General features: G+C 36.1%; 1 protein-coding gene across 1 annotated transcript in view; it reads left to right on the forward strand.

The window, feature by feature from the left end:
- Window positions 1–23,436, forward strand: part of LOC102830723 (probable ATP-dependent RNA helicase DDX60-like) — a 123,837-nt gene that overhangs the window by 82,480 nt on the left and 17,921 nt on the right. The window contains exons 20-28 of the mRNA XM_006864551.1: window positions 3,345–3,454; window positions 3,554–3,658; window positions 4,627–4,752; window positions 5,116–5,243; window positions 6,864–7,022; window positions 9,135–9,279; window positions 12,105–12,257; window positions 21,636–21,740; window positions 22,580–22,780. Of these exons, the coding sequence (XP_006864613.1) occupies window positions 3,345–3,454; window positions 3,554–3,658; window positions 4,627–4,752; window positions 5,116–5,243; window positions 6,864–7,022; window positions 9,135–9,279; window positions 12,105–12,257; window positions 21,636–21,740; window positions 22,580–22,780 (1,232 nt within the window). The remainder of the gene's footprint in view (window positions 1–3,344; window positions 3,455–3,553; window positions 3,659–4,626; window positions 4,753–5,115; window positions 5,244–6,863; window positions 7,023–9,134; window positions 9,280–12,104; window positions 12,258–21,635; window positions 21,741–22,579; window positions 22,781–23,436) is intronic.

Raw genomic sequence — 23,436 nt, forward strand, 5'->3', positions numbered from 1 at the left:
ACACACACACATATATATACAGAGAGAGAGAGGCATTTATTATCAAGGAAATGGCTTAAATTGAAAAGTTCCTGGTTCCCAGTGGAAGAGTGAGAGAAAGTCCATTACATTGGGAGCAGGCCACACCCACAAGGAGGCATCCCTTCAATTGATGTTACTCTTAACTACTCATCATAGAGTCAACTATGCCTATATGGGAATAAGCACATCTCAACTGCTAAATCTCTGGAAATCCTGACTTATTCAAGATCACATGGAACCCTAACCATTACACGCTACTTTCAAGCAAAATCTGTCTACATCAGTAATGACATTCCTCATTCCATGGTCTCATCTGAATTGTGCTTAAACTTCTCACAGTTACCTGTTTATGTACTGCTACAACTGTTTGTTTTTAAAAAAATATTCTTAAGCAAACTTTTGTTTGAGTGTGTTATTAATAATGTTTGATAAGTTCTATGTTTTGCTGGATCACATTTCTTTGAAATGGACACAAATATGGATCTCTTCCATTCAATTGACCAGGTGCCTGTCTTCCAAATTTATTGGTACAGATGTATAAGCACTTTCAGCTTTGAATTTCTTTATTGAAACATCTCTATCGGTATTTCATCAATTCTTGGAGGCTGGTTTTTCAGCAATGCCTTCAGTGCATCTTGGATGTTTTCCTTCAATAAGGTCTTGATCATATGCTGTCTCCTGAAATGTTTGAACACTGATCAGTTTATTTGGTACAGCAACTCTGTATTCCTCACATTTTCTTTAGATGTTGCTTTAGGTCAGTCAATATTTCTTTCTATTATTGTTGTTGATAAGTACTATTGATTAGGTTCCAAAGAATGGTGGGTTTGAATCACCCACCTTTGGTTATCAGTCCAGTGCTTATTCCATAGTGCCACACAAGGACTATGTGTTGCCTATAGGATCTTCAATATTCTAACTCAAGACTTAATTTTTTCTTTACCTTTTAGCTTGAAAAATGTTGAGTGTATTCTTCCTTTTTTGTTTTCGAATTCCAAGTCTTGGAAAATTCCATTATAATACTTTGTTTTGTCTTCTCAAGCTGCCTTTTGAAGTCTTCTATTCAACTCCCTTATTTTATTTTATTTTTTCCATTTGTTTGGCTTCTGTACATATAAGAGCAAGTTTCTGAGACTCATCTGACATCAATTTTCACCTTTTCTTTCCTTACTTTCATTTTAATTATCTTTTGCTTTCTTCATTATGATGTCCTTGATGTCATTCCACAACTTCTCTGACCTTTGATCATTAGTGATCAATGTGGCAAATTTATTTTTAAGTTGATCTCTAAATTCTGTTATTATTTTGGGTCTTGTATATTCATTTCAATTTTCTTCAGCTTCAACTTAAACTTGCATATGAGCAACTGATGATCTCTTCCACAGTCCAGGCCTTGTTCTGACTGATGATATTGGTCTTTCCTATCTTTTCTTTCCACCGATATGAGCAATATGATTTCTTTATGCATCATATTAGGTTTTATTTTATATGCAAAACAATTGTTACTCTAACTCTGAAAGAAGGTCAATTTTATGTTTATTTACGGAGAAGGAAAGTGAACTCTAGGAAGTCAAGTAACTTGATGAAGTTTACATATTGTATATATTGAACTCAAAGGTCAATAAAAGTCTTTATAAAGGTGATATTTTTCAGCACAATATGAATTTCCTGTATAATTTCAGTGTAATTAAGGATGGAGTAGTAGCAAGGGTAACTGTTTCACTTTTCATTTCCTAAGAAAAAGTCAAAAGAAAAAAAACCACAAAAACTTGTCTTCATGCAGATTTGGCCTTTGAAAATGATTGTCTCAAAAGACCCTATTTCTTCTGTAGTCTGGTTTTTACCCCAACATTCTTCCTTTACATAAATATCTTGACATTTGGATGATTAATTGCTCACCAAAGCTTGCCTTTGATTTTCCACATCTTTTTTTTTTGCAATGACCTAATTTTCATTTTTACCTTGCCTTGCATCTCATCAAATCCTACTCATTCATTTTTTAAAACATATCTTGAGGTACTTCTCACATATGACCAAGATCCCTTCAGTTCAAGTCCCATAGTATGCCCTACAAGATGACAAGTTAGCTATTGCAAGTTTTTGTATATTGTGTATTTTACAGAAATTTTATTTTAAATAGAGAGATCACATGTTATATATGTTTGTATCTATGTCATAATGCATTATATTTAATATACACTGTAAATATTTTATTATTGAAATAATGAATGTTGTTATAGCTTATATATGTTTTACTTTTCCCATGAGAATTCTAAGGTAGTATAAAACCATATGTTTATGTCTACCATTCAAGCCAAAGATATAGATCTCCATGTTAATTGTGCTATTAGTAAGTACCCTCGAGGCAGTTCTGATTCATAGTGACCCTGTATAGCATTTTTGAGGAGTGGCTGGTGAGTTTGAACCCCCAACTTTGCGGTTCAAATGACTTTTCAGTTCATCACATTAGCCTGTAGTGCCACCCTAGAGCTCTATTGTTGTTGTTATGTGCCGTGGAGTCGGTTAGGACTCATAGCGACCCTGTACAGGGTTTCCGAGGCTGTACATCTTTACATGAGCAGAACGCCTCACCTTTCTCCTGCGGAACAGCTGGTAGTTTCGAACTACTGACCTTGTGCTTCGCAGCCCGATTCATAACCACTACGCTACTAGATCTCTATAGATGTCATCAATACTCTTTCAAGAAATACTAAAGTACCAAAAGTATTTGCTTCATTCTAGTGAGTTCTGACATAGTATTGCTTCTAATGAATTAAACGTTTCTCTCTTGGCTCCTCTTTCTGGGTGGCAGTGCGATCACCCTTACTGTTTTTAAGGTGGATCCTTTAAAACAAAGCATGCTGGCAAAATTGACCAATTGTCACATTAAATTCCCCAATTTTTTACAATCACAATTAACCTTTTAACAATCACTCACAACTGAATCATATAATCTACCAGCATCTTCCCCACACATTCTGTAACTCAGATCCTTTAGGGAAAATGTGTTTGGTGAGAGTTACAAAAACAATGGATAGGAAGACATTACATAATTCATTTCTATTCAGGGAAAAAAATCCATTATCTTTTAATTCCATGTTTCTATGAACTTTTAGAATAATAAAAATACATGATTATTTATTGATCCTATAGTACATTATAATCAGGCAAACGTTACAAAAAATAAGTTGGAAAATTATAATTAATTAAAACACTAGACCTGAAGAAGAAGTATGGAAGAAAATGCAAAGTAAAGACTAGTAGGAAAAGTTAAGCCAAGTACATAGTTTAAGAACACTGATTCCTCTCTCCTATATTTACAGTGTGGTACAAAGAGCGATATAATGATCTAGAAAAGTATGTGTGCTCCATAAAGAATAATGATTTTCTCATTGAACATTATCACCCATGTGGAGCACTTACAGTCAATCATGTAAGTAGAAATTGCTTTTAAGAATGAATAAAGTTTCTAGATTTGTATATATCTGCATAAGGGATAGAAAATTAATTTATTGCATTTTATAATTTTTAGATAAAGAAATATGGAGTTCCTTTAGACCTTGGATTATCTCCCCGGGAAAGCATATTGCTCTATGATGCTATGGTACATGTTTGGCCTGAATGGTCAAGAATGCAGGTGCGTATAGATAGATAGATAGATAGATAGATAGATAGATAGATATACTGATAGAGAGAGAGAGAGAGATGATATAGCTATTGCTTTGCAGGGCATTAATAATGAACCATTTGGTAAGTGGCACTTATTCTGGTATGTTGTTGTTAAGTGCCATCAAGTCGAATCTGACCCATAGCGACCCTGTATAGCGTTTCCAAGGAGCAGCTGGTGAGCTTGAACCACTGACCTTGCAGTTCAAACAACTTTTCAGTCTGACACATTAGCCCACAATGCCACACCAGGACTTCTATTCTGGCATAGACTACATTATTCTGCTCTCATGAAAGCCTTCCAATTGTTTTTATAGTGTAATTTTCTTTAGAAAAAAGAAATTAAAATTGCTAAATTGTTTATTTTAAAATTATATATTCATCTAAATTTGACAAGGGATTATTATAAACACTTTATAAATAATAACTCAGTAAATCTTCACAGCAACCTACAACCTATATTGCCTTTAAAGGCAATATAACCATAGACTATGGTATCACAGGGCTAAAGAATTGGGAAAATCAGTTAAGTATTCTACCTTTACAATTTTTCCTCTGTCAAAAGAACACAATCAGACCGACATTGTAGGTTGTTGTGAAGATTAACTGAATTATTATTTATAAAGTGTTTATAATAATCCCTTGTCAAATTTAGATGAATATATAATTTTAAAATAAACAATTTAGCAAGTTTAATTTCTTTTTTCTAAAGAAAATTACAATATAAAATTAATTTGTGTTGGAAGGCTTCCAGGAGAACAGAATAATGTAGTATTCAACCAATGCAACAAAAATAGTCTCTCTACATGCAATTGACTTTAACTGAATATGGTTGGGTATTAACTGTTTGATAGATTGACTTTATAGTGGTGTATATGGAAAACTTTGAAAGGATGATGATTCCATTCCCATTGCTATTTGTGGTACTTCATTTTCAAGGAGTTGGAACCTGAGGAATTCAGTTGCTTTAAAAATAAAGTAGTCATCATGAGGAGAGATGCAAAAAAATATGAAGAGGAGCTGAAAAAGGAAATGATTCATTGGATTCAACTGGACACAGGCAAGGTAGTTAAAATCATTCAGGCTTTACTTAAGCAGGAGATTAATATGAAATGAAACTGATTTCTTTATTTTGGTACGGGACAATTTTCCTTTTATAAAAAACTCTTAATAATTTGGGTATGTAAATTCTATTATCAAGCTTGATCTCCTACCTTAAATTTACCTAACTAGGTGCCCCAGTGGCACAATAAGTTAAGCACTTGGCTAATTTTTAAAAATATTTACATTTAATTCCCAACATTTTCCATAAACTGCTCTTTTCACTATTTTGATTTTCACTTTCAGATATCAGCTTATATTATTATGTAATTTTTTTAAATCACAAATATTTTATGGTCTACCTATTATTTATGAAAATTTTACTAGGTGGATCAGCTACTGAAGTACCTTAAGCCTCAAACTTTTGACAGTCCAGAAACTGAAAAGCGAAGTATGCTTCCCTGCTTTGTGGAAAAACTTAAAGAAATGAATAGGTTACCTGCAATATTTTTTTCGTAAGTAATGTTTTGTGCAGATATTACTATACTTGAATTTGTATGAATGTGAAAACATTTCAAAATTATTATTAAGGATGAATATATATGCTCTGATTTGTGTTTTATAGAATTTTGAAGAACTTTAACTCTATTTATGTTCAAACCATATTTAGACTTCAAACCACAAGATCAGCAGTTGAATCTCACTAGTTGCTCCTTGGAAATTCTATGCTATGAGTTGGAACTGAAGCACAGGAATTAAACAACAACAAGAGGGGACAGGGGAAGGGAGGGAAAGAGGGAGAGAGACAGACAGAGAGAGACCTGGTATGGTACTGTGTGGACTACTGCACTGGACTGCAACGTTGTCTTGAACTGCAAGGTGAATGGTTCATGCTCACCAGCGTCTCCTTGGAAACCGTATACAGGGTCCTTATATGCCGGAACCGATTCAATGGTACTTAACAACAACAATATATATATATATATTGTTGTTGTTAAGTGCCATCGAGTCGATTCCAACCCATAGTGAACCTGTACAGGGTTTCCAAGGCTGTAAATCTGTAAATCTTGACGGCAGTAGAAAGCCTCATCTTTCTCCCGTGAAGCGGCTGGTAGTTTTGAACTGCTGACCTTAAGGTTCGCAGCCCGATTTGTAACCACTACGCTACCAGAGCTCCTTTAGTTCTGCATTGTTGTTGTTGTTAAGTGCCGTCGAGTCGGTTCCGACCCATAGCGACCCTGTACAGGGTTTCCGAGGGTGTAAATCCCTACGGGAGTAGAAAGCCTCATCTTTCTCCCGCGGAGCGGCTGGTAGTTTCGAACCGCTGACCTTAAGGTTCGCAGCCCGATTCGTAACCACTAAGCTACCAGAGCTATCGATATAGATATAGATATATACAGATATAGATATATACAGATATAGATATATATGCATATATCTATATGGAGTCCTAGTTGCATTTTGGGTTAGGCGTTGGGCAGCTGACCACAGGTTGGCTATTCAAATACACCAGCTTGTTTGCAGGAGAAAGATGAGGCTGTCTGTTCATGTAAAGCTTTTCAGTCTCAGTGGCTATTCCAACTCAACTGAAAGTCAGAGTCAATTTGATGGCAGTGCAAGCATCTACCTATCCACACATAGTCCTTATACATACAGACATTCAAAGAATATGGTCAGATAATTGTGAGTCAAATTTTATACTGTTTCAAGTGCCTATAAAGGGAACTTGAATTTTATCTTGTAGTAAACCGGAAACATTGTGAACAAAGATATGATAAAAGACTAAAAATAATGAAGTAGAAAATTGTTCATCAAATAATTAACTAATGGTAACAAAGAAACAAAGGTACTGTTCTGCACAAATATTCAGAAATCTTTACATAGGGGTTTTTTAAATGGGAAAGGAGCAGTTTTAATCCAGTGAAGAGCCTTAACCGAACTTTCCATTTATCATATTTATTATTTTAAAATTTGCTTAACAGGCTCTCCTTTCTCTCACACAGACAGACTCTGAGTTAGGAAACTATGATTGTCTAAGGAAATATTTTTACTGCCAAAAATCCATTTCGTGTTGTAGATAGGTTGAGTGATACTACCAAATGATTATCAAATAATGTCATCAATTTTTAACTTAGATTCAACATCCACTCAGTGGAATTATCAACTTCGCACCTTTTTACTAATTTGATAAATAAGCAAAATGCTCATAAATATCCAAATTTTGAAAAACAGAGGAAAATTTTGGAAAGGAAACTATTGAAAGTGAGAAAATCTCAAAAGAGAAACATTTCTGTGTAAGTATGATTTCTACTTGAAATACAAAATAAATAAGACATGAATTTTTATTGATTCTTATTTAAAAAAACTAAGCTGTTTTTATCACTCAAACTTATTTTTATAATGTTGTGATGTGACTCCTATTCCTTTTTATGTAACACATCCAGTTAATCTAATTACAGCATACTCAGGAATCACATCGAGATAATTATTTAATATTTTAATGATTATTCAGTGGTTTGCAATACTTTTTGTTTTCATTTTATTAGTATACTTTTCTCCATTTCATTTAGAAGCCCAAAGTATAAGTTTGTTTTTTTAGAAATTTTAAGTTTACAATTTTGCAGAAAACAGAGTGTGTGAATTTATGTGCTTATAAAGAATAACAATTAAAAATATCATCTACATTATTATAGCAAGTTGTCAGACATATTTATCTTTTAATCTTACACTTAAGAAGTATGATGACAGTATGTTTATACCTTTATTTCTGTACATCAAATATTGTCTTAGATTAAGAATATCACTTTGTTATTTTTATTTTATTCTAAAATGCAAATTAATCTGAGCAACAAACATCATTATGTGATAGAAAATTTTTATTATAATTCAGTTCTCTTTTCTGACTCTTGAGAGAAATAATACCTACATCATAATGGAAAAAAAGTCATTCTTTTCTTTTTGTATCAGATGTATTTCTAAGACGAGATCCATCTGAAACTTAAATTGAGACCTAAATCAGACCTATATTGAGGTCTCAAAAGAGTAAAAATGTACACATCTGTGAGGATCCATGTCTCATGGGAGCAGTTGATCTTTCACATACTAAACCAAAGAAACTCAAACTCTATACCATCAAGTCCTTCTGACTCCTGGTGATACCATGTGTCTGTCACACAGTAGAACTGTTCCACAGGGTTCTTCTTGACTGTGTCTCTAGACCTTTCTTCTAGAAAGGTCTCCTAGTGGTACCACTGGGTGAGTTTCAACATTTAGATTTGTTGCTGCTGTTGTGTGCCATTGAGTCAGTTTTGACTCATAGAGACTCTGTAGAGGGTATCCAAGAGCTGCTAGAGGGTTTAACTGTTGATCTTGAAGATTCCAATCCAGTGGCACACCAGAGCACCGGGTTAGCAGTCAAGCGCAAATTATTAGTATCACTTAAGGACTTCATTTACGAAACAGTGGCTATAAACCTGTTGCATTCTGTGTGATATAGGTGTCCCCATGGATGCAATATGCTGTTGTTGCTAAGTATTGCCAAGTCAGTTTCGACTCATAGCAACTCTGTATAGAATTTTCAAGGAGCAGCTAGTGCGGTTGACCTCATAACTCAAACCGACTTTGTGGTCCAGTGCTTTATCCCATAGCACCACACCAGGGTATAGGAATTTTCTAGTTGCCCAACAAACCTGATTCCTCTTTCTTTCATGCCAGTCCACTCAGATGATGACTTATAGATTCAGAAGTAAGTCTACATTAAGTGCTTCTTAATGCATATATTAAAAAATAATTTAAATGACCAATTTAAAAGCTGAAATCAGGTAATCAAGGCCTAATTAATATCCTCCAATGGAGTCCTCTAATAAAGTCTTGGTGTTCTGGTGTGGTTCTGTACAATAAGCACTTGACCATCAGGTAGGTTTGAACCACAAAGTTGATGGTTCAAACTCACCAGCCATTGTTTGAAAACCCTATACAGGGTAGTGATGAGTCAGAACCAAATTGACACACTTGACAACAATAACAATATCCTCTAGTAGGGGCAATCAGGACCCCTGGTGGTAGAGTGAGTTGTTAAGGGGTGTTCTGCTAACTGAAAGACTGCTGCTTCATATTCACCAGTCTCTGTGGGAGAAGAGAAACAGTTCATGTCTGTAAAGATTTATAACTTTTGAAGTCCTATGGAACAGTTCTACTCTATCTTATAGAATCATCAGGAATTGGAATCAAATCTGTAGTAGTGGGTTTGGTTTGATTTGGCTTAATAGGGTCAATTGTGTTTGGGGTTTAAATTATCTGTCATTCTTTTCGTCTGTAGCGTATAGACATAATTTGAAATGTAAGAAATAAAGGAGGATGCTAAAATCACTGCATGATTGATTTTTCTAATTATATTTTTTGTTCAGTTTTTTAAATTCAAACTCTGGTGCCAGAATTCAAAGACTTATTTTAGGGATGGCTGAAATAAATGAGATAAAGAAAAGTCTTAAGAAACTTACAAAAGTTTCTCCAGATTGCACATATGCTGACCGTTCAGTTGTGGATAATCAGGTAAGAGAAAAGAAAAAGGTGCAAATTTGTTAATGTATATGTGTGTATCTATACTGTTCTACTCAATTTATAAGGTATAAATGAGTAGAAATTGTATTGCTGTAGAGTAAACACTGGACTGCTAACCACAGGATCAGTGGTTCAAACACAACAGCCACTCCTCAGCAACCGTTATAAAGGGTTGCTATGAGTCAGAACCGACTCAACGGCACTTAACAACAATAACAACAAACAACAAACTTTAAATTAATTTTGAACAAACAGAAGAACAAAGTTAGAAATTAAGGCAATTTGTATACATTTTATAGCTATTAAAAGCAGCTCAGATATTCACGTCATTGTTGTTGTGAAGTGCTGTCGAGTCAATGCCGACCCATAGTGACACTGAGCAGCTGATGAGCTTCAACCACTGTGTTCAAAGGACTTTGCAGTCTGATGCATTAGCCCACAGCACCACACCAGGACTCCATGTCATTAGAGAGATGCAAATCAAAGCAAAATGAGATATCTTTCTCCAGCATTAATAGCAAAGCTCAAAAAAATCCAAAAACAACAAATGCTGGGAAGGGTGTGGAATGACTAGGACCATGTACATTGCTGGTGGGATTGTAAAATGGTGCAACCATTATAGAAAATGGTGTGGGGCTTCTTCAAAGAGTTGGAAATAGCAATGCTGTATTAGCCAGCAACACTCCACTTTATATGTTCTTGTTGTTGTTAGGTGCTGACCCATAGTGATCCTGCAAAAAATGTCTGAAGCTGGTGAACTTGAACCACAGATCTTGCATCTCAAACCAACTTTGCATTAACCCACAGCACCACACCAGGACTCCCTACTTGGTATGTTGTTGTTATTTTAAGTGCCGTTGAGTTGATTCCAACCTGTAGTGACCCTATATAGGTTTTCCAAGGAGCAGTTGGTAAGCTTCAACCACTGACCTTGCAGTACAAATGACTTTGCAGTCTGACACATTAGCCCACAGCGCCACACCAGGACCCCATTTGGTATATGTCCCCACAAAATGAGAGCCTTGACACACCTATGTTCATCATAGCACTATTCACAAAACCCTAACTACCCATTAGTGAGAGAGTAAATAAACAAATTTTGGTAAATACACACAATTGAATACTATAAAATGTTGAAGAATAATGAATCTGAGAAACACTTCATAACATGGATGAACCAGGAGGACATTACACTGAGTGAATTAGTCAATCACAAAAAAGACAAATATTGTATGAGATCACTATTTTAAAAACTCAAGAAAAAGTTTTCATGCTAAAATAAATAGTCTTTGATGGTTAACAGAGGTGGAAGAGAAGGGAGAGCAATTCACTGACTTAGAGGGTAGACACATGTTAGCTCGATGACAGGGAGGGATATATATAAGAAGAGGGAAATTGGTAGTAGAATGATGAAGACAGATAAGGACACAGGGAGGAATTCAAGTGTTAAAGGTGATAAAGTTAAATACTGTTATATACACAACCATGCAGCAGTAATGTTGTATGGGTAGATACAGGGACAGATACACAGGCTGAATGGGTATGGAAGGGAGAATGGAAGTATACTCACAATATACAAGAGTACATGGATATTTACCTTTGTGTAAACATACTTTTGAATGTGGTGGAGCATACAGGGGTCAAAATGAGGAAAGTTTAATAGATACTACCAAGTATCTTAAGGCAATGAGTTGCTGGGCCTGTGGCATTGGAAAAGCAGGTTAATGAGAACCATGCTAAGGGCATGGATGGATTTTGGATTTTGGTTCAAACCTAAGAACACTTTGATCCCTCACCCAACTATTTTTATTCAGTTTACATATTGCCACTGAGCTGGAAACTTTTTTTTTAAATTTTTTTTTTAAGCTCATTAGAACTACCAACATTAAAAGGTCTTGGAGAAAGTACTGACTTTCACTACCAAGTAGCTATGGGGGAAATTTTAGGGTGCATATAATCAATAGAAGGAGCTTTGGTAGCATGCATAGTGGTTACATAGTGGTTATGAATTGGGATCAGCAGTTTGAAACTACCAGATGTTCCGCAGGAGAAAGATGAGGCTTTCTGCTCCCATAAAGATTTACCTCCTCAGAAACCCTGTACAGGATCTCTATGTGTCAGAACCAACTCCACGGCACATAACAACAACAATGTACTTTACAGGGAAGTTCTGGTATGTCACTGTGGATTAATGTTCTGGACTGCAAAGTCAGTATGAACCATGAGGTCAGTGGTTCAAGCTAACCAGCTGCTCTTTGAAAACTTGTATCGGCTCGCTATGGGTCAGAATTAAGTCAACGGCACTTAGTAACAACAACATAGTCAATTGGAGTCCTAGTATGGTGCTGTAGGCTAATGCACTGGACTGGGAATTTATTTGAACCACAAGGTCAATGGCTCAAGCTCACCAGCCGCTTTTGGGAACCCTATACAGGATGGCTATGGGTCGGAACTGACTCGACAGCACTTAACAACAACACAGTCAGTGAGGACTATAGATGAAGTGTATTTGAGTGTACACAATGAATGTATTTAAGAATAAACTATATTCTTATTAGATACCATGCATGGTTGTCAGGTATTACAGTAGTATTATAGTTTAAATTATACATAGATATTATATTTAAACCTGAAATATAGTTAAATATCAGGCATTTTGTTGGTCAAAAGGCTTCAGATTCTGACCTAAAAAAAACTACTCTTCTAGAAGTGTATCAAGCTCTTCAATGATTTCTAAATAATCTTTTAACATATAATTTCCTTGCTAAATTGAAGAATTAATTTTACACTGAAAAGTATTTATTTGGATATTTCAGACTCTAATGAAGATCTTACATAGAATTAAAAGAACAAGACAATATAACAAACTGCGCAATCTGTTATGGCGGGGCATTGGATACCATCATGGCTCAATGGAATATAAACAAAGACAAGTTGTAGAGATGCTGTTCAGAATGGGACATGTTAAGGTTGGTGAACATTGAGGATAATTTTCCTAAAAGCACTGCCTTCATTTCATCCTTTGGAATAAGATGCTGTTAGTTGCCAGCAAGTTGACGCCAACATTCTATTATCATTTAATACCATTTTCCAAGAACTTTTTGAAGCCCCCCATATATGGTGACTTGTGGTATGGCATTGTAGAATCAGCAATGAACTGTGAACCACAAGGTTAACAGTTCAAACCCACCAGCTACTCCCCAGAAATCCTATACTGGGTCACTATGAGTTGGAACTGACTCAATGGCACTTAACAATAACATATGTGGTGACCTTAAGTATAGCAGAAAATAACGTCATGTGATCCTGCAAAAGCTTCATGATCTTTGACATGTTTGAGTCCATTACTACAGTTATTGTGTCAATCCATCTAACTATTGGTTTCTATCCTTTTTCTGTCCTTCCTCAGAAACCATATTCAGTGTTGTTGTTAAGTGCCATAAAGTCAGTTCTGACTCGTAGTGACCCTGTATAGGTTTCTGAGGAGCGATTGGTGAGCTTGAACTGCCAACCTTGCAGTTTAAACTAACTTTTCAGTCCTGTGCATTAATCCTCAGCATTGCTATGAGTCAAAACTGACTTGATGGAACTTAACAACAACAACTTTACCAAACTTGCCATTGTTTTCTGCCGGGGATTTGTCTCGACATAGGGGTTCAGTTCACGAGGTGGAGATACCTGACGGCGATAGAGATAGCAAAAGAGACACAGAGACGCAAAGAGAGAGACAAAGAGACACTCTGAAACCAGAGTGAGTTCTGGACTGGCATCAGGCAGAACCTGCATTGCAAACATTTCAGCCATGAAGGCTGTAATATCCTGCATAGTACACATCTTAGCTAAACAGGCAGTATGGTTGCAATGCTGGACTGAGCCCCCTGCATGCTGTAACACATGCCTTGCCAGTCGTAATGCACTTGGATTTGTTCTGCACCTTCCTTTTATTTAGGGGAGGTATTTTACACAAAGCTAGGAGGGGCTAAGACAAGATACAGCTGTCAATCTTACTTTTCCAACATTCAGGCAACTTTACATCATACTTTGCAGGTTCAAATCTCACAACCGCAACTTGGTTTCTCAAGCTTAATTAACATACCTTTTAGCACCTAGCCTCAAATGGAGGGAGGATTGGGAGGATTCCTATTGTGTCGGCTGCCCAGCCCAGGTTCTTCAGGAAAAGAGTCACCTGGGTGAATAGGCAACACCTGTAAACACTTTAGGGAGGGCATTTCTATTGTCCTTGGAACAGACCAGGGAGCCACCCAATTTACTTTGAAAGAATTTTCTGAGGGAAGAACTTTGCCTGTTGGAATTTTACAGTCTTGGCTTTTAGGAAAATATTACATTTATCTGTGTATATCAAGGACTTCATGTCTGCAATTAATAAAACATAACTGGACACTAAGATGAAAAATAATTTGTTATTAACTGTCAGGTGGCTAGATCTCTTACACTCGGGCCTATAGGGCCTCGAACCTCTGACCAGGCCTTCAAGGTCTGCAACAGTTTTCTAGTGATTTTTATGATGGTAATGTCCAAAGTAACCAAGATAGAGTTTCACCATCATTTCTCAGGAGTTGTACAAGTTTCTTCTCAAACTGAATTGTTTGTTCTTCTGGCAGTTCATGGAATAGGAGCATGGGACAATAATGTACCTTGGCAGTCTGGTTAGAATCCATTGTATCTTTCTCCCTCATAATATCTCCATTTAGAAGGCAGCTTTGCAAACATTTTAACATATTTTATTCCACTGTATTTTATACATTTTTATGTAGTCAATTTCATAATGCATATAGACTTTTGAATACAATTTACTTTGATTAATATTAAATAATCATACTATTGATTAATTACATAAAAATTTATGAATATTTATATCATAACATACACATTCATAATTTATTAAAACATTCCACTAATGTTAATTTTTTTGTTTATAAGTATATTGGAGAGCCTCAGTGGTGCAATGATTAAAGTGTTTGTCTTATAATTAAAAGGTTGATGGTTCAAATCAACTATCAGCAGCTTCTCAAGAGACAAGACAAAGCGATCTGCTCCTATAAAGGTTACAGCATAGGAAATAATATGGAATAGTTCTATTCTGTCATACAGGGTTGCTATGAGTAGAAATCGACTTGATGGCATACAATAATAATAATTGCATATCAGCATTTCAGTATTTATTAATTCTACAAAGTGAAATTACTGTTTCAATGTACAAAAATGACTTTTAGATGAGAAATGAATCTTTTAAGACTGGCTTTATTCATTTACAATAATATGAGTATTATGACCAAATACTCACATATCTGATTAGACAAGAACTATGGCTTCATTGCTTTATCAAATTTTCTTTAACATTTGTGAAGATGACCTTGCTTTTTTTTTTAAAATGTTTTATTCATTTATGCATCGTTTACCCATGGCAGGCACTGTTCTGAATGGTTTGATCATTTAATTTTCATCATAATATTCCATAATATTATAAAATTCATGTATTTATCATCTGAATTTTATAGATAAATAAATTTTGTTGTTGTTGAATGCTGTTGAGTTGATTCCAACTCATAATAGCCTTGGACACAGTGTCTGAGGAGCAGCCAGTGGAAGTGAACTGGAATCAGTAACCTTGTGAATCTCAGTCCACTATAAGAGGAATTTAACTTTTTCCCATTTGTGGAAAAGCTAAGACTTGAATTCAGTCAGGTCAATTATAAAGTCAATCTGTGAAATCATGACTACCTGTATTTCCAGTTTCCACTTACAACCAAACGGCCACCACTCATCTGTCAGTTTGTCGTACTGTGGTGGCTTGTGAGTTGCTGTGATTCCGAAAGCTGTGGAACCGGTATTTTAAATACCAGCAGGGTAACCCATGGTGGACAGGTTTCAGATAAATTTCCAGATGAAGGCAGACTAGGAAGAAAGTGCCGAACTACTTCGGAATATTTAGTCACTGAAAACCTTATGAATAGCAGAGAAACACTGTCAGATATAGTGCCGGAAAATGAGCCCCTCATTGGAATGCACTCAAAATTCAACTGGGGAAGAGCTGCTGAGTTGACGGTGATGACGTGAAAGGAGTAAAGCCATGGGAGTAAAGCCCACATGACCTTCGTTTGCTGTTGGGGCAGAAATCAAAATGAAGAGAAACAGCTGTAAACATCCATTGAAAATCAGAACATGGAATGTACGCAGTATGAATCTGAGAAAATTGGAAGTTGTCAAAAATGAAATAGAACGCAAAACATCAATACCGTAGGCAATAATGAGCTGAAATGGACGGGTATTGGCCATTATAAATCTGACAACCACATGGTTAACTATGCCAGGAATGACAAAATGAAGGTGAATTGTGTTACATTCATTGTCAAAAAGAACATGTCCATATCAGTCATGAGGTACAAAGCTGTCCGTGATAGGATAATATACATGTGCCTACAGGGAAGTCCACTTAATATCACTATTATTCAACTGTATGCACCAAACACAAAAGCCAGTGAGGATGAAATAGAGAATTTTACCAAATTCTTCAATCTGAAATTGATCAAACATGCAATCAAGATGTATTGCTCATTACTGATGATTGGAATGCAAAGGTTGGGAACAAAGAGGAAGGATCAGTAGTTTGCAAATATGGCCTTGGTGATAGAAATGATGCTAGAGAATGCATAATAGAATTCTCCAAAACCAATGATTTGTTCATTTCAAATACCTTCTTTAGACAGCATAAGAGATGACTTTACACATGGCCCTCACTAGATGGTATACATAGAAATTAAATTGACTACATCTGTGGAAAGAGATGAATGAAAAGCTCCATATCATCAGTGAAAACAAGGCCAGGGGCAGATTGTGGAACAGACCATCAATTGCTCATAAGCAAATTCAAACTGAAGCTGATGAAAATAAAACAAGTCCATGAGAGCCAATCAAATATATGACCTTGAATATATGCCACCTGAATTTAGAGATCATCTGAATAACAGACTCAATACATTAAACAGTAAAGACTGAAGACCAGAAGAGTTGTGAGATGACATCAGGAACATTATACAGGAATAAAGCAAAACGTCATTGAGAAGAGAAGAAAGAAGGAAAGGTCAAAATGGACATCAAACGAGACACTGAAACTTGCTCTCCAGGATAGCGGTGATAAAGCAAATGGAAGAAATGAGCTAGTCCAAGACCTGAACAGAAAATTTCAAAGATCAACTCTAGAAAATAAAGCCAATATTACAAAAAAATGTGCAAAGATCTGGAATCAGAAAACCAAAAAGGAAGAACACCTTCAGTATTTCTCAAGCTGGGGGAACTGAAGAAAAAATTCAAACCTCGACTTTAGTTATTGAATGATTCCCTGGGCAAATTATTGAATGTGCAGAAAGCATCAAGAGAAGGTGGAAGGAATACACAGCGTTACTGTACCAAAAGAAAATGGTTAATGTTCAACCGTTTCAAGAGGCATGATCAAGAGCCAATGATACTGAAGAAGGAAGTCCAAGGTGCATTGAAGGAATTTGAAAGAACAAAGCACCAGGAATTTATGGAAGAAAAATTAAAATATTTCAAGAAAGTGATGCAACACAGGAGGCACTCAACTCACCTCTGCCAAGAAATTTGGAAGACAACTATCTGGATGAATGATTGGAAGAGATCAATATTTGTGCCAATTCCAAAGAGAGGTGACCCAACGGAATGCGGAAATCATCGGACAATCTCTTTGATATCTCAAGAGAGTAAGTTTTGCTAAAGGTGGTAATTCAGAAATGGCTACAATCATACTTTGATAGAAAACTTTCAGAGTTTCAAGCCAGATTCAGAAGAAGCCATAGAAAGAGGGATATCACTGCTGATGTCCAATGGATCTTGGGCGAAAGCAGAGGATACCAGAAAAGATGTTTACCTGAGCTTTATTGACTGTGCAAAGGCTTTGATTGTGTGTATCATCACAAGTTATGGACAACATTGTGAAGTATGAGTATTCCAGAACACTTAATTGTGCTCATGAGGAATCTGTACTTGGACCAAGAAGCAGTTGTTGGAACAGAACATGGGAACACTGAATGTTTTTAAGATTAAGAAAGGTGTGTGACAAGGTTGTATTATTTCACCATACTTATTCAACCTGTATGCTGAGCAAGTAATCTGAGAAGCTGAGTTATATGAAGAAAAAACGTGGCATCAGCATTGAAGGAAGACTCATTAACAACCTGCGATATGCAGATGATACAACCTTGCTTGCTGAAAGTGAAGAGGACTTAAAATATTTACTGAGGGAGATCAAAGAGCACAGCCTTAGGTATGGATTATATCTCAATGTCAAGAAAACAAATATCCTCACTACTGGACCAATAAACAACATTCTTATGAATGGAGAAAAGATTGAAGTTGTCAAGAACTTCATTCTTCTTGGATCAACCATCAACACTCATGGAAGCAGCAGTCAAGAAATCAAAAGACGTATTGCATTAGGCAAATCTGCTGCACAAGAACTTTTTAACATGTTGAAGAGCAAAGATGCCAGCTTTAGAACTAAGGTGTGCCTGTCTCAAGCCATGGTATTTTCAGTAACCTCATATGCATGTGAAAGCTGGACAGTAAGTAAGGAAGACCACAGAAGAATTGTCGCATTTGAGTTATGGTGTTGGAGGAGATTATTGAAGGTGCCATGGGTTGCCAAAAGAACCAATAGATCCATTTTGGAAGAAGTGAATCCAGAGTGCTCCTTGGAGGCCAAGATGGCCAAACTTTGTCTCTCATACTTCAGACATATTGTCAGGAGTGACCAGTCACTGGAGAAGGATATCATGTTTGGTAAGGTGGAGGGTCAGAGTGTTCCTTGGAGGCCAAGATGGCTAGGCTTCGTCTCTCATACTTTGGACACATTGTCTGGAAAGAACAGTCGCTGGAGAAGGATGTCATGCTGGGTAAGATGGAGGGTCAGAGAAAAAGAGGAAGACCCCCAACGAGATGGATCAGCCAGGTGGCATCATTGATGGCATCAAGTGTGGCAGCAGTAGTGAGGTTGGCCCAGGATCGGACATTGTTTTGTTCTGCTGTGCATGGGGTCTCTATGAGTCGGTTCCGACTCAATGGCACCTGACAAGGTGGAGGGTCAGAGAAAAAGAGGAAGAACCCCAATGAGATGGTTTGGCCAAGTGGCAACGTTGATGAACTCAAGCATGGCAACAGTAGTGAGGTTGGCCCAGGATCGGACATTGCTTTATTCTGCTGTGTATAAGGTCGCTGTGGGTCAGTACTGACTCGATGGCACCTATCAACAACAACAACAACCTGCCTTTCCGAGTTCTGATGTAGTGCTCTGGGTTAATGTACTGGACTGCAAAGTTGATTTGAGTTGCAAGGTTGGTGGTTCCATCTTATCAGTTGCTCCTTGGAAATCCTATGCAGGATTGCTATAGGTTGGAACTGACTTGATGGCACATAACCACCACCACCACCTGTCTTTCAGAAGTCAGATTTGTTATTTCTTCATATGTGAATTTTTCTCTGTCCATTTTTGAGCTGAATATTAACAAATTCCAAGGGTTGGGAGTAGCACATTTATTTATTTAAATGTGACAGCTGTTATGCATAAAGGGCAAATAAGTTATATAATAGCTGTTAACCATTGAAGGGTTTTAAACAGAAGAGTGACATAATAAAATCTACATTTTTCTGACTATCTTTTTGACTTCACAATGAATGACTAACTGAATCTAATTTTTTGGTAATGTAATTATCTAGATCTGGAGTTAATTGGCCAACTTTTTCTATGAAAGTCCATTTAGTAAATATTTTTGGCTTTGTGGGATACAAATTGACCTCTGTTGTATTTCCTTTCTATTCTATTGTTTTTTTCTCATCCTCCTCCTTTTTCTTGTGCTAGTGTGAGGACATACAATAAGCACTTTACTGCAAGATCTGTTTGAACCAGAAGGTTGGTGGTTCAAACTCATCAGCTGCTCGTCAGAAACTCTACACAGGGTTGCTATGAGTTGGAACCGACTTGACAGCACTTAACAACAACAAAAAGGAGCTGTGGTAGCATAGTGCTTATGAGTCGGTCTGCTAACCTCAAGGTCCGCTGTTAGAAGCTACCTGCTGTTCTATGTGAGCAAAATGAGGCTTTCTGCTCCCGTTAAGATTTACAGCCTCGGAAACCCTATACAGGGCCACTAAGAGTCAGAACTGACTCCACGGCACACCACCACCACCACCACCACCAACAACAACAACAACAACATCCTTTAAACTCGTATACAAAATTATGTCAGTGCTGAATTTTACCAGTGGGCTGAAGTTTGTCAAACTATGGCCTTGATAATGTAACTATTCATTTTAAATCTCCCACTAAAAACAAATAAATACTAATGAACTATTTGCAACATCCAGGTATTCCAGTACAAATATGTTGCTGCTGTGTGCCATCTAGTTGATTCTGATTAATAGTGACTCGGTATAATAAAACACAATTTCCTCATAGGCTTTCCTAGGCTGTAGTCTTTATGGGAGCAGATCGCTAAGTGTTTTTGTCTCATGGAGCAATGGCAGTGTGTTCAAATTGTTGACTTTTCAGCTAGTAGCTGCATGCTAAAACATTGTACCACCAGGAACTTTTAGTACCAATCTAGGATATTTAACAGTAAGAGTAATTGCCACAGGGTACATGGGAAATCTTTGTAATATTTGCTAATTGTTTTGTAAATCTAAAACTTTCTGTAAGCTCTTTTTGTTGTTATTAAAAATGAGCCAGATGTGTTTTAAATGATGACTTCTGTTGATATGTGACTGCAGTCTCCTGTCAAAGTTTTTAAATGTTTATTTAAGTCTACATAAAGAGTGATTTTGTTTTACCTTCTCTCAGTTACTAAGAATGATTATTGAGAATAGAGTGTTTAACTCTTTAATTTTTATTGTAGATTTATTTCTCTTTATAGTTTTGCCACTTTTTACTTTATTTTCATCTATGCAATATAGTATAACTAAAAAATATTTAAGATAAAATACTGAAAAAACAGGCAAAGGGAAACAAATGACTATAATAGATAGAATTCTAATGGAAACCAGGAATAAATGGAATTTTACCTTTAAAAGCTTTACAAAAATAATTGGCAAGCAAGATTTTTATAAATTGTAAAGACATCCTTCAAAAATGTGCACAGAGATTTGTGGTATAAGTAAAATTGCTTATCATCTCCTAGATTTATAATAATCTAGAACTAAGGGATCCTGATATGGTGCTATAAGATAAGCAGTAGACCACAAGGTTGGTTTGAACTGCAGGGTTGGTAGTTCAAACTCACAAGTCACTCCTCAGAAACTCTATACAGGGTTGCCATGAGTCAGAAACAACTTGACAGAATTTAATAACAGCAGCTCATAACTAAAGAAAACTGTGAAACATTTTAAAAATTAAAATATATTTGGTCTGAAAGCAAGTCTTAACATATTTCAAAGGATTAAAATAGTCAAAGAATACACTTGAATTAGAATCCAACAAGATGAATACGAATAAAGGACTTGATAGGTTACAGAATGGACAATGGGCTCAAGTGTAGCAAAGATTCTGAGGTTGGTCCAGGACCTGACAGTGTTTCCTTCTGTTGTGTATAGCGTTACTATGAGTTGATACTGACTCGATAGCACCTAACAACAAGAAGGTTAAAGAAGAAAATACAATAAAATCAGAAAATATCTTGAGTTGACAGATAAAATACATATATTCTAACCACAGGATGCAATTCAGGTAGTACTTGTTAATAAATGCATTGGTATTTATGCATATGTTTTGAAGAGAAGAAGTGCTGAAAGAGAAACAAGACATGGGTAACTTTGTGTAGGATAAAGCATGGGTAAAGCAATTTAATACTTTTAGTTTTTTCTAAGAATATTTTGATAGTTGATGGCTTTAGTTTTTCTATAAGAAATGTTGTTACTATCACTTATAGTTTTTATCTAGTTGGAAATGTAAAAATCTTAGGAAATAGTCTTGAATATAGTTTTTCCTTATCTTACACGTTCAAACAGAATTCATCAGTCAGCCAGTGCTATTGACTAAAGTTTCAGCATACACTGTTGTTAAGTGCCGTTGAGTTCCAACTCACAGCGATCCTGTATAGGGTTTCCCAGGAACAGCTGGTGAGTTTGAACTGCCAACCTTGTAGCTCAAACCAACCTTCTGGTTCAGTGCTTTAGACCACCATACCACACCAAGACTCCCAGCATCTACTACAGAATAGTATTTTTTTTACATAAGCCTATATATATGCATTCTGTGTTTTATATGTAATATATATGTTGTTTTCTTTTTTAAAAAAATAATTTAAATCCTCTGCCCATAGGTGGTAACAGCTACCTCATCCCTTGCTTTGGGGATTAATATGCCATGTAAATCTGTTGTTTTCACAGAAGATTCTGTTTATTTGGATGCCTTGCACTTTCGACAGGTATTTAAATTGCATGCCTTTTATTAAACCAATCCACACAGAGATCTGGACCATCCATTAGGTGCACCAAAATAAACCATGCTTACTCAACTACATATATACTATAAAAATACTTGTAGATGGCTTCTATATATGACAATTTATGAATACAATTAAGTTGTAATTCTTTTCAAGTAATCATTGACTGGCTAAATAGATTAGTTGCCTTCACAATGGCCCCTGTTGTTGTTGTTGTTGTGAAGTGCTGTCAAGTCATTTGCAACCTATAGCAACCCTGCATAGGGTTTTCAAGGAGCTGCTGGGAGCTTGAACCCCTGACCTTGTGGTTCAATCAACTTTGCAGTCCAGCACATTAAACTACAGTGCTACACCAAGATTCCCACAACAGACCCTAGTTGGTAAATTAAAAAAAGAAAAGCAATATTAACTAAAGGCAATCACTAATTAACTAAAGGCAATCTTTTGAGCACCCGGTTGCTACTAAGCATATTCTATTCATCTGTTCAGTGATTATAAATTGAGCATATACTATGTTCCTGGTTCAGGCTAGTTTCTGGAAATATATAAATAAATAAGATAGCAATTGCCCCTTCTTTAGAGGTTATTATCTTTAAGTAGAAATTGAGACATTATTTCTGAAAAGGGAACACATTAAAAAATGTATTTGTAAAATATGTATTTTTTTAATTTGCTAAAATATACCAAAAAACAAGTTCCTAAAACTTCAGGCTTTATTTTTGAAAGTTTACTGTTCCAGATGACATAGTTAAATAAAAAATTAACCACTTATATTATTAAGTTTTGAAGTTATTTTAAATTTATGTGATTATCCCTTTTAGATGTCTGGTCGTGCAGGGAGACGTGGAGAAGATCTTATAGGAAATGTATTCTTCTATGATATCCCATTACCCAAGATAGAACGGCTCTTAAAATCAAACGTGCCGAAACTGAAGGGTCAGTTTCCTCTGAGCATATCCCTCGTTCTCAGACTTATGCTGTTAGTTGCCAAAGCAGATGACAAAGAGGATGCCAAAGCAAAGGTACACTGTTTTATATTATTTAAATTACCTAGATAAATACAAACATTTTAGCTCAATTTTTCAATAACTTACGTAAAGTTAAGGGAATGAAAACCAATAACATAAATAAGCATCTAGTAATGTTCAGACTCCTGGTGTGGCTCTGTAGAATCAGAACTGTACCATGGGCTACAACGTCAGGAGTTCCAACCCACCAGCTGCTCCTCGGAAACCTATATAAGGTCATTATGAGTCGGAACCAACTCCACGGCATTCAAGGAGAGCAACAATGTTTGCTTCCATTTCATTGTACATCTATCTGATACAAAAACATGCTTTATAAATGTTTCAAATATATGAAAAACTAAATTCACAATTTTCCTGTGATTACACAATTTCAAGTTCTACAAATACTGGGGATTTTTTTTTTTTTCCTGTAAATATATATGGCCATTAAAAAAAATAAAATGTTAAAGAAGGTAATTGGTGGTGGTGGTTGTGTGCCATCAAGTCGGTTCCAACTCCAACCTTTTATAGGGTTTCCCAGGCTGTAAATCTTTACAGAAGCAGAAAGCCTAATCTTTTCCCTCAGAGTGACTGGGAGTTTCCAACTGCTGACCCTACAGTTAACCGCCTAACTCATAACACATTATGCTACCAGAGCACCTTAAGAAGAT

The sequence above is a fragment of the Chrysochloris asiatica genome, unplaced genomic scaffold, assembly GCF_000296735.1.
Source record: "Chrysochloris asiatica unplaced genomic scaffold, ChrAsi1.0 scaffold00066, whole genome shotgun sequence".
Classification (NCBI taxonomy): domain Eukaryota; kingdom Metazoa; phylum Chordata; class Mammalia; order Afrosoricida; family Chrysochloridae; genus Chrysochloris; species Chrysochloris asiatica.